Source organism: Botrytis deweyae, assembly GCF_014898535.1.
Source record: "Botrytis deweyae strain B1 chromosome Unknown BDEW_009, whole genome shotgun sequence".
Taxonomy (NCBI): Eukaryota; Fungi; Ascomycota; class Leotiomycetes; order Helotiales; family Sclerotiniaceae; genus Botrytis; species Botrytis deweyae.
In genome coordinates this window covers 766,578-784,112 of record NW_024066216.1, presented here as the reverse complement: position 1 = coordinate 784,112, position 17,535 = coordinate 766,578, and the positions used below count along the sequence as shown (strand labels likewise).

The window sequence follows — 17,535 nt, the reverse complement described above, 5'->3', positions numbered from 1 at the left end:
TAGCAAGCTGCAGCTCCGAACCTCGGTATTATCGCGTAACATCTACTCCCGACCTTGCACCTCATCCATGTTCATAGGTATCCATCTATCCAAGTAAACAAAAACTGGAATTACCTTTGTTTTTCGTCTCTCTTCTTACATCTTTCCAAACTTACATATATATCTTTTTCATATACTCAAATCTATATATCTAAATCTACAACACCCAGCATGTCCGAAATCAGCGGGATACCACCCGCCGAAACCTCCCCCGCATCCGCTCTCCCTCTCCCCATCCCCACACCATCTCCCCCACAGATTCCCACACCACAAGCACTGCAAAGCTGGCTCCCTTTATACCTCTCCAAAACCGACAGCGTGCTCACTCACCTCTCCAAACTCCTGAGTACCCCCTCCGGAACCGATGTTCTCCTCTGCACAATCGGCTACAGTTCCCTCCTAACTTCCAACCTCCTTTCCCGTCTCTCTCTCCATCAAATCCGCCAAGCCGCTCGTCTTCTGATCGAAAAAGCCATTGCGCTTCCTCCTAACACTACTATCGTGCTCTCTCCTTCTACTGTTCCCGTACCCAGTTCTCGATTATTGCTATTAGCGACTCGATTCAAGGCACTGAGTGCATTGATATCCGATTTCAGGACATTTGGGCGTCTTTGGGGACTGCTCGCAATTTACAAATGGGCAAAAGCGACGTGGAACAGTCCGCCTGAAGATACATTGATCAGAAAGATTGTACAAATCCAAGTACTTGCGAATCTCTGCTACCAAGTTTTGGAAAACGGCGCATATCTCAGTTCCAAAAATATACTTTCCTGGGATAAAACTAAACAGGCGAAAGCGGGAATTTGGAGTGTGAGATGTTGGATGGTACATGTGGGACTTGATATTGTGAAGTTGGGGATCGAGTATGGAAGAAGAGATAAGGAGATGGCGGAGATGAAGGGAGAGAAAGAGAAGGAACATAGAGAGTGGATGGAGAGGTGGAGGAAGAGTTTAATTGTTAATTTGGCTTATGCACCTTTGACGGTGCATTGGAGTTTGGAGGGTGGTTTGGTGACGGAATTCTGGGTTGGTTTATTGGGAACTGTGGCAGGAGGAACGAGCTTGAGATATCTGTGGAGAAATACTGCATAGGAAGGTTGTGGGGGAGGGATGGAGGAAGAGTAGAATAGGATGATGGTCAAATTGGAAGAATAATTAAAGAACATGGCCATGCTAATGTCAAAAGGAGGAAAGAGGATGAAGAGGATAATTTGGAAAACAAGTGCTTACTTACATCCAATTTTCTGTATGTAGTATGTATACAAACATAACATCCATCCATCACACACCACAAACCTCCATGAGCTTAAGATATCCCATACACAAAGCCTACCCACCAGCGCCCTAACAAACTTCCAACCCACTCACCAAACAAACCTCATCTCCAATCCCCCAACCGTCCTCCATCCCCCAACAAACCCCCTCCCTCACATTACCATCCTCCACTCTGTACCTTCCCGCGCTGCATTCCTGGTACCAGTAGTCCTCACACTCTCTCATTGGTAGCTAATTGTAAAATGACATCATATCATATCACGTTATGCTACTTCATCACCGCTTCATCGTCTCACTAATTGATATCTCCCTCCCTCCAAGATATCATTTCATGGATATATGAATAGGTATAAATAAAGGTACTGGTACAGGTATCATTACGAGTACAGATACAACAACAAAAACAATCAAGCAAACCAGTATAAAAAGGCGACCTGCATATTTCCTTTCCACCACAGCATATACATGTATCAAGCAAACAACCCAACCCGCCATGTATTCGCCTTTCCATTTCCAATCAGAATAACCCTACAAATACAAATACCAATCATAGCCAATACTCCACAGCAAACAGCAACGAGTATTACACAAACGTAGGTATGTAGTAGAAAGTGTGTGTTGGCAGTGTGGTGCGTGGTGCGAGGGAGAGGGAGTGTGGTTACATATGTATCGTGTCGTATTGAGAGGATCGTATTATATTCTGCCTATCGATATGCTATACTATATAGTAAGTACTATACTACATTCAAACCTGAAAATTTCCTTTATCTGTTTATTTATTCATTTATCTACTAGTATTCATTTATCTATATTTAAATGTTCATTATAAATAACTATCTATATAGATACTTAGTATAAAGGAAAAGAAAATAAAAAAATAAAAATGAAAACTAAAATCTCGCTCGCTTATTCCCAATCCTACATTTGATAGTGTAACTCTAGAGATCTCAGATCTCAGATCTCAGATATCTATATATCTATACCTATATATATAGAATTTGATATATGCTGTATAAGTAAGCCTAGACCTCCAGCTAAATTTGAGGGGAGAGGAAGAAGGAGAGAAAGATGAATGATTGGTAGATAGTACATACCTAGACATAGCGTGTATGCATATACGTATACAAGCCATATCCAGTATCCCCCCAAAATTCTCGCAAAGGGATACCTAGCATCTAGCCTAGCATCTAGCATCTAGCACCTCGCACCGTACCGCAACAACAAAATCATCTCTTGATTTTCGATTTAATTTTTTTGTTTATCTATCCCCCCCTCTCTCTCGCGCGCAAAATGGAATAAATGATAAGTGATATTATTAATTATTCGTTTTATAAGCGGTGAGGATTCTGTTTCTGGTTGGGGTGAGAAGTGGATGGATGGATGGATGAATGGATGGATGGATGTGAGATCCTGTTGGTATAATAAGTGTTACTTACTTACTTACTTATCTTTTTTACAACCTATTCTCCAGTTAACATATCTCTATCTCTATATCTACTTCAATTTTGAAACTTCAACTTCAACTCCGACTTTGAACTCGAGAACTCGAGGAGGGGGATATATACAATAATATCTACCTACCTATCTACCTCTCTACCTCCCTATCTCTTAAACAAACCAATCTTATAAAACCGCATCAAGAATTGAGAGAATATCTATATCTATATCTATCCATATACATCCCCAAAGCCATCAAAATAAACACCTCCCTCTACGAGTACAAACTAAACTAAATCCCCAAAGATCCCTATAATACCCATCAGTACCAGTCAGTACCAGTCAGTCCCATCACACTCCCATAGCAGTACCAACCAGTCCCAACCAGTCCCAACCCATCCCAATACAAAGCAACCCCATCCATCCATCCATCCATCCCCAAACCTCCCAAATCCCTAGTAAGAGTAAGTACTAGGTAGGTAACACACCAACCAGGTAACATACACACACACACACACATATATATACACATCAACCAGGTAACATACATAGGTACTCAGCACAAACAGCCTACTCGGCATAAATAGCCTACTCAACGCGGACCAGTTTGCTAATAGGTAGGTAATAATAGGTAGGTAATAATAGGTAGGTAATAATAGGTAGGTAATAATAGGTAGGTAATAATAGGTAGGTAATAATAGGTAGATAATAAGAATAACAATAACAATGCATCATAGTAATGATCAAGACACTCAAAGAATAGATCTACCTAAATATCTAGCTAGATAGATTCCCACAACCACAACCACAACCAAGTATCAAGAAACTAACTAGCTAACTACTAAATATTTACCATAGATAGATACCGTAGATAGATACCTAATTAACACAAGTAGAAATATAGAGAGAATACCGACTGGATGAATGAATGAATGAATAACTGAATGACATACTAGCATACAATTAAAAGACTATCAACTACCTACCTATACTATACTATACGATACGATACTACCTACGTATTCAACTGACTGACTGACCAACCGACTGCTTACAGAACACTATATTCTTACTCTTCCTCTTCCTCTTACCCATCCTCTTCCTCTTCCTTCATTTTGATCCATAGTCTTATATCACCCTGATAAAATAAAGAAGAAGTGAAATTTCCAGTTTTTCCAGTCTGTTCAGTCCTGTCCTGTTCTGTGTGATCATTGTTTGAAGATTTTTCTCTTATTTGCCCTCTTCTCCTCCTCTTCGCCTCGTCAGTGTACCCTTCCACTCTGCCAATAACTCATTTCCTAATAACCCAACCCAACCCAACCCATTTTCCACATCCCACACCCCATATCCCATCCCCTCCCACCACCTCCACCCCCCCACCCCCTAAATAATCCTATACCCCTCCCCATCCGCCTTCCTCCTCAACCCCAACAACTCCAACAACCCCGTATGAATCTCCGGATGATCCTCCACACACCGGATATACATCGCAAACCCCTGCAACTCCTCCCACAGACCCCATCCCTTGATATACTTCTTCAACCACTCGCGCAACCCATCGTCCACCTTCGCGCTCATCATAATCGTCACCACGATCCCCGTCAACGTACTCCCGCTCACGATGTTATCCGAACATTGTTTCTTCAGCTGCGTCAGCGATTTCTCCATCACGCTCTTGATCCCCAGAGACGAAGAAAGAACATTCAGCGTCACGAGATCGTGGGCCGAGGCCGAAGAGAGAATTTTTTCTTCATTGATGCAGGAGAAGAGGGAGTCGAGAACGGTGTTTGGGATTTCATCTTCCTTTTTCTTTTCCATCATTTTGACGAGCGAATCTTCAAATTTTCCTTGATCGGCTAGAAAGGATTTGCGACACGAATATGTTTTGCCGCGAATGACGATATCTTTTGTGGGGAATCCGTATTCTTTCTTGTTACTTCCCCCACTACCTCCGCCTCCACCTCCACCTCCACCTCCAGAACTAGATTTTTCTTTACTCCCACCACCAGAAGAAGATGACGCAGATTCCTTGTGTCCTCCACCTCCAGAGCAACAATGATTATGCAAATCCATCGCATGTGAATGTCCACGATTATCATGATGACATCCCACCGCCAACGGCGCAAGTGGCAATCGCAGAACTTCGCATTCGTGACAGGGGCATGTATAAGGTTCCTGCGTACAGCCCCCTACCACCCCGCCTCTCCACGGATCCCTGAAGATAGCCGACGGATCTACAACTTGTACCTGCGGTGCGTGTCGCATGCGCGGATCCATGAGTGGATGACCATGTGCGTGTGGAATTCCATGGTAGGAAATATCCACACTTCCTCTCCTCATCGGCATGACCATGTTCATATTCATGTTCATATCGTTGTAATTTCTTCCAGCGCCACCTCCACGAGCAAGTGCTCCATGTCCGGCCCGGGCATTGAACACAGGGACGGGTATCATAGCACCTCCTCCGAGGGCATTATAGCCATTATCGAAAGAATTGCGTAGGAGAGGTCCGTGATGGATGTTTCCCCGGGCACCACCGGGATATCGATCAGATGGCGAGAGGACGCGTGCTCGTGGGGGAACGTATGGGGATAATGGTATCAATGCTGACATTGCCCAGAGTTGTGTTGAAACTGAGTGGGCTGACTTGCGAGTTTTGTGAATGAAGCGAGGCAGCGAGGCAAGAGCAGTGAGTAGTAGTAAGTATTGGGTGGGTAGTGTATAGAATGAGAGTTGTAAAGAGTAAAAGAGAGTGGCGAAGAGCAAAGCGTGCGTTTGTTAAAAGTTCAAGCAAACTCCGATATATTCGTTCAAAGGTGCAAACTAAAATGATGTAAGAAGTAACGTATGTACCAAAAATTTGAGATATAGAGAACCGCTTCGACTTTATCCTTATCCTTTTCCCCTCCATGGCTATGCCCCTCAATAATATCGTATAACACCCGTTTTTTTAATCATATGTTGTGTTTGGGTATTAACGACAAATGACAAGAATATGACTTACCTTTCCGTCTTCATGTCATGTAGCAATCGTATCCCGCAAAGGCGACGTGTTAAATAACAAGTTGCCTTCGGCAGATTGCTTTCCCCAATCCACCCAAGTATTACCTAGCATTCACATTCAGATGGAAGAGATTGACAAGCAAACGTCCATTCATTTCTACTTATAACCAATGAAATCGTAAAAACTATACAACAGGTGAGGGTGAGGCTTTTTACGTGGTATTGTGCCCCCCGAGAAAGAAGCAAGCAAGGCCTCGCATGGACCACAAGGATATCTGCAAGCGGTCGCCACCCATAACCAGTAAATCTGACCTCGTGCCAAATTGAGATCCGTGAACCGAAAATACATTATGATAAGGAAAAATTTGCGACAATAAGCACAGCCGAATTTGGTTCATGCTGTGCTATTTCATCTTAATGACCCCCTTCCCCTTCGTCCCTTCGTAAAATTAGTAGTCGCGTTTCTGTCCTGGTCCTCCCATTTCTCTTCCTGGTCCACTATGTGGTCCAGGGTAGTCGTCGGGTCTTCCTCCTCTAGTCTCATCGTAGTGTCTCTTGCGAAGAGCTGCGAGACGCTTCTTCTTTGTGGTCGCATTCACATAGGTTCCGATGGTGAAAGCGATGACGTTGAAGAATGGAACCCAAGTATGCTCGGGAAGGAATTTTTGTGCGAAAGCTAGAGCGAGAGGAGAAGTAATCCAGCTGACTCTCATAACTGGCATGAATCCAGCTCTCCAAGTCGCATGTACTTGATGAATAGTCTTTGCGCCTGCAATAAGTGCCATTGAGATCAAATACACTGTATTTTGAATTGGAGCAACCTTGATTAAACAATCGTTAGCTTTGTTTACATAATGAACAAACGAGCTGAACCTACAACTAAATTGCTCAAAAGAATTTGAAGAACCTTGGCCTTCAAACTCGTACGTCCAGCAAATATCTTTTGCAGAATACTGATCAATACATGGCCTAGCGGAGCACTGATGAAAGCACCGTATGCAGCCATCTTGGGTACTCTAGATGTGAAATAGTGGCCATCCTTATTACGATCCTTCGCGATCCATGAGGCCAACAGTTCTTGTAGAGCCGATAATGTGCCAGAGGTAAGCATTTTCGTACGAAGAGGATTGGTTTGTAGCTCTTTGAGATACATCTATTGAAGGATAACATGATTAGTGACCGAACGATTTGATTGCGCGATGGGTGGTTTCCCAAGATCAATGGCTCACAGATAAATATCCTCGTGTTCCTTCATTGGCTTTGCCTCCAGTTAATGCGACACCAACATTGTGTCTTAAGTTATGGCCTGGTAGATGGTGATGATGATGAACTTCTTTGACATCGATCGCTGGAACGCCTTGTATTCCTGCAAGAGGACCGGTGGTTTTTATGGTATCTTTCTCGAATTTGACCGACATTGTGATGGGTGAGAGGTCATTCAAACCCTCGGAAGCTATTTAATTGAACAAGTAATTAGTATGAAAGTTTGTGAACATTCGTGAATGCGACTTGTTTGATTAATAAGACGGTGATATCGGGAAGTTGAAGAAATGAGGAGGAGAAGAAACAAGCTCTCTCTCTCTCACACACTCTCTCACGCTCGTTGTTTATGATGCGGAGCCGAGGTGAGCTAAGGTAACAGTTAAGAGTTCTGGATCGAGGCGCAGACAGGCCCCCCTCTTCTTCTCTTCAGGACTAATTGCGCAAGAGGATGGATAGATGGATAGATGGATGGATGGATGGATAGGATTTATCAAAGTTCTCTAATCATCTCTCTGTACCTATTGTTTGGGAAATAATGCGGGGTGTGGATTAAAGTGAACTGACCTTTTTGTCGGGGGGATATTATTTTATTACTGATGTGCAAGTAATTGATGTAAAATTTGTTGACACGATGTTTATTCTCTTGCACAACCAATTGAGATTTGTTGGCCCAAAAGGTTTTAGTCGTTGGAGGCTGGGCTGGGTGAGAAAGAGGAGAGAGGAGGGATTTTTGGTGGCAGGAAAAAAGTAGCTAGGTAGGTAGCTTTTTCCAGGTCAGGTCAAGAAAAGGCTTTTTCGGGTCGGATATCAGCAGGGTGTAGGGGAGGTAGGTAGGTGAGGTGGTAGGGAGGATGGATGGTTTGGTTGGTCGGCTGGCAGGTAGATATGTAATATCATATATGTATTAATTGTGATGGAATACGATTATTGACTTCGATTTGAGTTTGAGGCAGGAATAATACCTAGTACGGAGTAGGGAATACTAGGTGACCTCGAGTGAGTGTGAGTGAGTACTGATGAAATTGGCATCAATCAATAGTAGGTAGGAGGTACTGAGGTACTGAGGTATCGGTCGGTTGATTGTGATTTTGAATTTGAATCCGAATCTGAATCTGAATTGCAATTTGATTGGGATGGGACGGGAATGGGACAGGATGGGATAGGGTAGGGTAGGTAGGATGGGATGGGAAGTGCGGAGATTGATCTAAATGATTTAGCGGGTTAACCAGGATTTGGTCTGGCTGGAAAAAGGCATCTAATTCTCACCGAATAGAGAGTATGCAAGGTGCCAGATGCAAGGCGCAAGATACAAGATACAATATACAAGCAAGATTATGGTTATGGTGATAAAGATATAAAGACACAAAGATGGCGTAGAGTTGTCGAGTCGAGATAAGAGAACGCAATAAAGCGATGATTAATAAGGGTCGAGGTGAATGAATGAATGCGTGATGATGATGATGATGATGGTGATGATGATGGTGATGATGATAATAATGATGATGGTGATGATAGTAACGGTAATGATAATGACGATAGTGATGATAGTAACGGTAATGATAATGACGATAGTGCTTCTTTTCTCTCTTTCCCTTTCCCTTCTCTCTCTTCGCGTTCGCTCTCTGTTCGAAATTCGGATCGTCTTTCCCACACCATTCACACACCACTCAACCTATTTAACACCTTAAAAAACGATAACGAAGACGGATGGGGACGTGGCTGGTGTGGAGATCGAATTAGGAATCATAAATTAGAATAATGTTTGATGAGAAAATGAAAGTTAAAACCCTTTTGCCGCCCGCATGGTCCTTTGCTGGGAATTAATATTAACGATACGAAGGGTCATGTTTGGAGTAGACGGTCCGAGGTACACTCAGAAGATATTTATTGAAGGGGACTCGAGGTATTCAAGGTATTCAAGGTACGAGATTTCCAAGGACGTGCTAAGAGAGATAATACATCCGTAAACATTCTCGCATGCTGCTCTTTCTTTTAATTAGTCGTCGTTTTCCGTCTCCATATATAACGTTAACTCTAAGTATTCAGATTTGATTCACATCATATCATATCATATCATTTCATTTCAGTCATCCACATCATCCCTCAGCTCTCATCGCCTCATCACCTCATACAGCATATCCCCTTCTCCTCTCTCTCCACTGTCGCTTCCTATCATCTTTGCTCCTCTCCCTTCTCTTCTCCACCCACTCCCACTCTCTCGAAATGGACAAATAACGATCATTCCGCTCCCAATTGATATCTACTCACATAGATCTACCCCAGGTTCGTGCATTGGCCAGCTCAAGCTCAAAAACATCCATTGGTACATCTCCATATAAATGCATACTCGCTCATGAAGTCTAGAATTTTATGAATGATGGGATGATCAAATGAGAGACATGTGTGGGACCTGGATGAAAAAAAGTGTCCAAGTTGTGAGACATCACAGTTGAAATTTCTGCAACTTGGAACTGATAAAGCACTCCAAAACCCATAAACCATGATAGCTTCATGCTAACGAAATCATACATTGATCCATCCAGTGTATTCGTCCTGTCATCATGTATGATTACGTGTTGTGAGATACAGTACCGTATGCTCGAGTTTTTATCCTTGAAGGATGGCAATTTACCTCTGTATGCTGACACTCGTCCAGATCTTTCGACCGTTCCTTGAATTCTGCGTTGCATTGTGACGCATAAATCTGAATTTTCATAAATATTCATGGGGTGGAACTCGAACATGCTTGGGTTTATAAGAACAATTGCAACTTGCAAAGAAACTCCCCAAGTACACTCTTTGAGTGCAGATGTCAAAGCTGCATAGAAATTCAGAGCAGGTTCAAGTAGCATTGTTCCAGCGGTCATTCCAAAAAGAGGATCGATTTAAGCTTGCATATTGAAAGAACCTGAAGAGCAAATAAATGTCCAAGGCAACCCTGCATTCCGCAGAGCCCTGAGAGATGACATTTCAGAAACGGGTCTCTCCATAATCGCATCAAATACATACCCGAGGGATAATTTTGCGAGTGGATTGAATGCTGGAATTCAACACGAAAGTGTACCAAGTAAGTAAACGCCTCAAGTGAGTGCTAGGTACCTGTTGAGGTTGGATGAGAGAAAAGAGAGGACAGAAGATAGAGGACAGAAGATAGAGGACAGAAGATAGAGGACAGAAGATAGAGGACAGAAGATAGAGGATAGAGGATAGAAACAGTGGCCATTTATTTTCTATTCCTTCCTCCCCAGAATGAAAATCATCAAGACCAATTTTCAGGTTGATTGATGTTTTGATCAGACCACTTTGAAATTCTCTTGAATCTCTTGAATCTCTTGAATCTCTTGAACCTCTTGAACCTCTTGAACCTCTTGAACCTCTTGAACCTCTTGAACCTCTTGAACCTCTTGAACCTCTTGAACCTCTTGAACCTCTTGAACCTCTTACGAGAATGGCAGGAACGATCGTCTCCCACACATCTGGTTATGAGTGTAATAATTACCAAAGATGTCTTTTTTGGAATGCGACACTTTCCTTTTTCAAACTTCAACGAGCTGAACAGAGCCACCTGGGTATCCAATAATCGCAATGATCCCGATGGATGGTTGGTTTCATCTCAACCCAATTCACATGGGGAGATCAACCGTCGAAGCTATAATTCACTTTCACCTTTCATTTTGCGTATCTTCTTGTCTGTGTGCCTATTGGTTATATTTTCTTCAAGAAAATTTGGGCAAATACACATAATTTGATTCTCGAAGCGAGTCGAAATTTGTCTTGATTTGGTGAACAAAATAAAAAAAAAATAAGAAAATACTTTTACAACCTATCAATAAATTCATTCAATCAACCTCGCATTTGGTTTCTTTATTATTTCCACTCTCAGGAGTTCATTCAATCAAACAACTTCAATTTCAAAGGCTTCCAAGGTCTGACAGTGAATCGTTCTCTCATTTCAATCGAAAACTTCTCAACGTGTTTGTGGAGCTTCTTGATCCTCCCATTACAATCATGGCAGCAACCAAATCAACAACAAATACTACAACACGATCCTCGAAGTTACCAGTACGACGTACATCAGCATCTACAGCCAGTATCATATCCTCAATGACTACTACAATGCCTACCAATACAAATCGACACTCTTTGCCTGCTGTGGCAGACAGTACCAGGCGCACTGCACAAGTTACAAGAAATGTACAATGCACACATTTGACTACTACACGACTCTTCACAAAAGAGTTTCGATGTGGGATTTGTTTTCGAGAAGGTTCGTTTGGATGGGTTTGGAGATGTACTCAGGATCGTGAACTTATGTTGGAGGATGATATGGATCATGGACACGCAGTAAGTTCTCACCGAAACGTCACCTTCTGCGTTTAGGATTATTGATTGACATTGTTGAAGAGTCAGGAGAAACTCGATGATCTTTGTGATATTTTCCCAAGACCAACTTCTCCTCGACCACGTGGACCAGAGGCACGTAGATCAAGATTTAGTTTCCTCGACGAAATCAACAGCAAAGACCTCAAAGCTTATTCACCCTCTCAAATTCAGACAATCCTCCAACAACGTAGTCATGTAAGTCCTCGACAACCTTTCATTCTTCGAAGGCTTTCTAACATTCATAATCAGCTTCATGATGTACTTGCCAACTCTGAGGAGCCCGTCCTTACACCATCGAACTCTTCCAGTAACATCCCACGATTTTTGTTCAATCCTTTCTCCCGCCCATCTCCAACCACTTCTCAAACAGTCCCAAATTTGAGAATTACTAATCCACGCCCATGGTTGCCATCAAGAGGCACAGAGTGTCAATTCAAATGCTGTCATACTTGTCGACCCACGCTTCTTGATCGCAGCTATCTTAGTCTCAATGCCATTGCAGATGATGACTTGCCCTGTACCGCCACCACTGGATTTGGGTTCAATTTACAAAAGTTTAGACCAGTGGGCAATGTTGAGGTCGTTAGAAATTTGGGATTGAGACCAAATCCAGTTCCTGCTGTATGTTCTCCTTTCAGACAATTAAATTCATGACGCACACAAGAACAAAAATTAACTTGATACAGGAACCAAACAGACCACGTTCCCGAAACTTGCGATCTCAACGACGAGCAACTGATCTTGGTCTTGGTGTCTTGACTGATCGATCGACTAACACATCCAACTACAACAACATGAACACCAATTCTTCACCTTCTCAGACAGATTCCTGTAACTCAGTACCTCAAGTTCCTACGCTTTACCATCGTTCTGATTTCTTTTCCGAGCCCCCTTCCTCTACCGCCGGATCATTCCCGTCCTCTTCTTCCGATAGTACTTCAACATCTGATGAACCCAGCTCTTATCCTTTCCCTTACGTTGGGAGATCAGCCCCTATCCACCATTCAAACAATAATACCAATCCATTCAGAGCAATGGGTTCAAACATCGTTCAAAATCATGCAGTACTCATTCCTCTTCCTCCACAAAATCCATCCGAAGTCTCACTTCTAGCCACACCTACCACACCCACTTTGATGGAAGCAACCGAGTCCGATGGTCACTTTTTCGGCGCGGAACCATTGGAGGTAGAGGATGGAGTTGCGGTTATGGAGGAAGGTGTTGGTTTACATGTTCCAGATGTTTTGATTACACAATATTAAAACAAAGGTCTAAAGGAGTAAATTCAAGGAAACGATGGTGGAAGTGGTAATGTAGCTAGATGGACAACGAAAATGGGGATTTTGATTTTAGGTTTCTACAGTACGGATAATACGAATAACACGAACACGCACAGAGCGAAAGACGATTGGCTATGGCAGGGGCTTTGTTGCACTGATTTGCAATTGCACCATCAAAAGGTATATTGGATTTCTGTTATGAAATTGGGTTTTGCTGTATGCAATAGATTACGACAACGACGAACGGTACAGAGACTTGTATGGAGTATAATATAAGGGACTGGATCCTTACACTACAAGACGAATTTGATGTGACATGATACGAAGGGAAACGTTACAAGAACAATAGCACGAAGAATATAAATAAAACTCGCACAGGGTAAAATGATATGGTGGATAGGAAAGGCTATAGCGAAGAAAATTGCAGGAAGAATCAAGATTTCTCAAGATGCTAGGGATCCTATGGATAATCGCCATCGATATAGTGCAAACAGGAGTGGTATCTGGTATGGGTATGTACATATCACAGGTCTACATGCACATTTAGATTCCGACAGTACCTACCTAGTAAGTAGTTTCAAACTTCGACGACTGACTAGCTAGCTAGCTAGTTCTATACACAGGTAGATAGATAGATAGATTGTCATCTTGTCTATTAGATAGCTAAAATAGAAGAAATTTCACCAAGGAAAAGTCTGAGATATGCTTGTATTGTTGATTGAATGTTTGATATTTGGGATTTGGGATTTGGGATCTGGTATTTGATATTCGATAGTTCTCTCTTCCTCTCTTCCTCTCTTCCTCTCTTCCTCTCTTCCTCTCTTCCTCTCTTCCTCTCTTCCTCTCTTCCTCTCTTCCTCTCTTCCTCTCTTCCTCTCTTCCTCTCTTCCTCTCTTCCTCTCTTCCTCTCTTCCTCTCTTCCTCTCCCCCTACTTTCCTCCCCCATATCTCTTGTCTTCTCACCCATTTCTTTCATTTCTCTCATTTCACCCATCTCTCTCATCTGCTCGCTCGTTTCTCCTCACTCCTTTATCCTGTCTCCTCATCTCCTCATCTCCTCATCTCCTCATCTCCTCATCTCCTCATCTCCTCATCTCCTCATCTCCTCATCTCCTCATCTCCTCATCTCCTCATTTCCCCCTCCCCCTCCCCCTCCCCCCTCTCCTCACTCCTTTATCCTGTCTCCTCATCTCCTCACCTCCTCATCTACTCACCTATCCCCTCTTCCCTTCCACCATACTATCCTACTCCCATCCCCTTTTTCTCTTTCCATTATCTCCCTTCCATTATCTCCCTTCCATTATCTCCCTTCCATTATCTCCCTTCTATTATCTCCCTTTCATTATCTCCCTTTCATTATTTTCATCCTACTGTAGATAAATACATATATAGATAGATAGATAGATAGATAGATAGATAGATAGATAGATAGATAGATAGATATATAGATAGATAGATAGATATCCCTACTCCACTCCTATAAATAAATAAATAAATAAATAAATCCATATTCAAATCCGATTCTTTACAATCATATTTAAATTTAAATTATATTTAAATTAAATTTAAATTAAATTTAAATTAAATTTAAATTAAATTTAAATTAAATTTAAATTAAATTAATTTGATATTATGTTGTATTAATTTGATATTATGTAGGAGAATATAGCAGAATACAGCAGAATAAATAAAACAAACCAAAACAAACCAAAAACTCATCTCCTCTCCTCTAAACTCCCCTCAGCTCCCACATCCTTCCATTAAAGAATAAACCAATATAAGAACCAAAAAAAACCCCAGCCTGTGAATAATGAGATAGGTAAATAAGTATATACACACGACAAACAAAAACACAAACAAAAGACTAAAAAGTACAAAAAACAAATATGCATATTGAATTGCGATTAACATTTACATCTCATCATAAGTTTCGTTTCGTGTCGTTATTATATCAGTCCGGGACTTTCTATACCTTCATCCCAATCCCATTTCCGCTCTCCAACGAACGCCTTGATCACACTCTTCCTTCCTCTACATCCATTGTCCTGTATCCATCCATACTCCCACTCCTATCCCCGCTCGCAAGCACCTTCGCTCAAATCTACCAGCTTATGTACAATTCCTAACGCTGGATACTAGGAATTCTTCTTCATATCTTATCTTCTCTTCTCTTCTCTTCCATTTCATCTTCATCTTCATCCCGTAAAAGGGGATGAGCGATCTCTCATCCCACAATCAAGCACCCACGCCACCCTTCCTCCTCGCCAATAAACTCTTACACGCTCCCAACACATTAACCAACGCCCCTTCGCTTCCCGCACAGAATTTAAAACTCTTCTCCTCCCCAATCACTTGAAAACAATATCGTTTCGTCCTACTCAACGGATCGATTTCCACAACATTAATTACATTTTCCATGGGTAAAATCATGACGGGCGAGTATTCCGAGTCATTTTTATAGAAAGATAGTGAGCGCGGACGAAGCACCACCCAGAGATTTTTCCAAGAGCGAATCCCATTCTTCGAGCGCAGATAGAGAAGATATCCTTGGTATACTACACGTTCGGGATCGTGTTCGGGGAGGGGATTAGGGTGCGAGAGGGATAACTGTGATGTATTGCGGCCGAGGGGGAGAGTGGTCGCGGGAGGTTTGACTTCGAGATCGGGATTGGGATTAGGATTGGGATTCGGAGGAGGATTGTGCAGAGTCAGAGAAAGCGTCGACATTCCGGGGACACGCGCAAGATCTGTATCTGAGAATTCGGCGTCGGAGACGAGTTCGTTGCCGGAATATTCGATCGTGTTGGAGGGACGTCTCCCTCCTCCCATGGCCGACATGTTTTGTTTCTTGTTTGCGCGGGGGATGATGGGTTCTGTGGGTTCCGGGGAACTACTTCCTAGTCTTTCGTCGTGCAGGATTTGGGCTTCGCTTCTTCGTTGGAGTTGTTCGTGCGCCATGCTTTGGTCGAAGCCCGGATAGGTACTATTTACGTTACCGGAGGGACTGGCGAGTAACATTTCTTCCTCTTCTTCTTCGTCGATTCGTGCTTCTTTGCGGATGAGATCGACCCATTGTTCGGCGTCGCCTTTGGTGGTGGCTTCCAGATGATAGTTGCGAGCGGGAGTGAAGAGACCGAAGACATTGCGCCGCTTTTGTTTGGGATCTTTGAGAAAGGCGACGGCTGTTAGATCGGAGAGGTGAATCTTATGACGAAGTTTATCTTCATTTTGATCTTTGTAGATTGAGAGGTAATTTGGTCTCAGGACGAGGAATACGGGTTTCCATGCCTGCGGAAAGTAGATGAGTAAATGTAAATATAAATCTAGTCGATGAAATCATACCTTTGTTTTCCTTGTTCGTTTCTGCAAATAACCACTCTTCAATACACGATCAAACTCGAAGCTTCCATTCTGGTTCACGGGAGAAAAGGTATCTAAAGCGAGATGCGAATTTCGAATGCGATTTGTAGAGGCAGATTGAGGTAATGTTGTGGAAGCTGGGGGTGATATCTGCAAAGCAGTGTCCTGTCCAGGGATTGCTCGTGGTTGGCTTTGTTGTAGAGACGGTTGCTGGACTTCCGCCATGATGATTCCAGGCATGTATACTGTTGTAAACAATTGATTATGCGATTTGATGAGAGGGTTATGATTCGAAGAGTTTCAATTCGTCGTGGGAGAGAGGTTATGCTCGGAGTTTGATATTAAGTTGTTCGGGTCTGTCGTTTATTATTGTAAATGTTGTAGAAAGAAGTGCTCAAGCTAGTTTCCTAAAAAATTCCTAGTGTAATCTTGAGAAAATGCTCTGGTCTAGAGTTTGAGGATTGAAGTTTCGGCTCTGTTCAGCCACCTCGATTTTTGGTTTGGAAGGGTGGATGATGTTTGTGATGTGGTTTCGTCTGGCTGTCTGGTTGCTGATATGGAATAATGTAGAAAAGGTCGTCACCGCTCTCTAAGATATGATGAGGATGAGGTTAAAATCGACTGCATTATTCGAGGCAACGAGGGAATGTGAATGTAGGTAGGTAGGTAATGTAATGAATGTACAGAGTAATAATATGATTTAGAATCTAGGTACTTATTGTTATTCTCCTATTTATTTACACAAAGAACAAAGTTCATTCACACAACAACTCCTTTCTTTTCCTGTTGGTTGGTGGTTTTATATTATTATTATTATTATTAGTATGGATTATTATTAACAGGTCTGGTCATTGACATCTGGACCTTTTCCCGATCATTCACCTCTGAATCTATGATGGTGAAACCGAATCCATCAAGGATCATGATGGGGATAAATCTACAAGTGTAGGAATTAATTATGGAACATTCTTTAATTTGAAGGATTGATTGGGTGAAGATCTTCCAAACATCGCTCTAACCGTTACAAGGGCGGTTTTGGCCTTGATATCTGATCATTCATGATTCATCTGATGAACGCCAAACTGGTTTCGAATCATTCGAGTTGAACTGGGTTAGATCATGGATGGCTGAAATGATAGGCAGGAGAGCGAATTGGGATACAATGATACATACTCGAGTAGATGATGATTGGATCTATCTACCCATGATTCCCATGATTCCCACGATTCCCACCCATCCCTCGAACATACCTATATATAGCTAATCAAAAGATGTTTCATAGCAATAAGAATATGGATAAAATTAGAAAAAACCCAATCAGTAGCCTCAACATCTTACCTCCCAAGATAAAATGTACTCGGAGCTTTTTCGACGTCTGCTAAAGTCGTACATGGGAAAGCTTGATCGTAACAGTTTCCATCATGGTTCCACCTTCGTTTCTTACCCCCCATCGAGCCATCCATCCATCCCCCTTTTCTGAATTTGATTTGTTGTC

General features: G+C 42.3%; 6 protein-coding genes across 6 annotated transcripts; 3 read left to right on the top strand and 3 right to left on the bottom strand.

Annotated features, from left to right (window-relative positions):
- Window positions 1-210: 210 nt before the first annotated feature.
- Window positions 211-1,131, top strand: EAE98_004861 (uncharacterized protein; the record flags this gene model as incomplete). Its single annotated transcript, XM_038952482.1, has 1 exon — window positions 211-1,131. One exon carries the CDS (start codon window positions 211-213, stop codon window positions 1,129-1,131), a length of 921 nt encoding a protein of 306 aa, XP_038811132.1.
- A 3,003-nt stretch (window positions 1,132-4,134) lies between these two features.
- On the bottom strand, window positions 4,135-5,364 carry EAE98_004860 (uncharacterized protein; the record flags this gene model as incomplete). Its single annotated transcript, XM_038952481.1, has 1 exon — window positions 4,135-5,364. The coding sequence occupies one exon, from the start codon at window positions 5,362-5,364 to the stop codon at window positions 4,135-4,137; it is 1,230 nt and encodes a 409-aa protein (XP_038811131.1).
- Window positions 5,365-6,203: 839 nt separating this feature from the next.
- Window positions 6,204-7,172, bottom strand: EAE98_004859 (uncharacterized protein; the record flags this gene model as incomplete). The annotated part of the gene is made up of 3 exons (XM_038952480.1): window positions 6,204-6,575; window positions 6,632-6,907; window positions 6,984-7,172. The coding sequence occupies 3 exons, from the start codon at window positions 7,170-7,172 to the stop codon at window positions 6,204-6,206; spliced, it is 837 nt and encodes a 278-aa protein (XP_038811130.1).
- Window positions 7,173-8,461: 1,289 nt separating this feature from the next.
- Window positions 8,462-8,776, top strand: EAE98_004858 (uncharacterized protein; the record flags this gene model as incomplete). Its single annotated transcript, XM_038952479.1, has 1 exon — window positions 8,462-8,776. The coding sequence occupies one exon, from the start codon at window positions 8,462-8,464 to the stop codon at window positions 8,774-8,776; it is 315 nt and encodes a 104-aa protein (XP_038811129.1).
- A 2,249-nt stretch (window positions 8,777-11,025) lies between these two features.
- EAE98_004857 (uncharacterized protein) lies at window positions 11,026-12,662 on the top strand (the record flags this gene model as incomplete). The annotated part of the gene is made up of 4 exons (XM_038952478.1): window positions 11,026-11,361; window positions 11,422-11,595; window positions 11,650-12,021; window positions 12,087-12,662. The coding sequence occupies 4 exons, from the start codon at window positions 11,026-11,028 to the stop codon at window positions 12,660-12,662; spliced, it is 1,458 nt and encodes a 485-aa protein (XP_038811128.1).
- Window positions 12,663-14,915: 2,253 nt separating this feature from the next.
- Window positions 14,916-16,280, bottom strand: EAE98_004856 (uncharacterized protein; the record flags this gene model as incomplete). Its single annotated transcript, XM_038952477.1, has 2 exons — window positions 14,916-15,968; window positions 16,023-16,280. 2 exons carry the CDS (start codon window positions 16,278-16,280, stop codon window positions 14,916-14,918), a joined length of 1,311 nt encoding a protein of 436 aa, XP_038811127.1.
- Window positions 16,281-17,535: the final 1,255 nt, after the last annotated feature.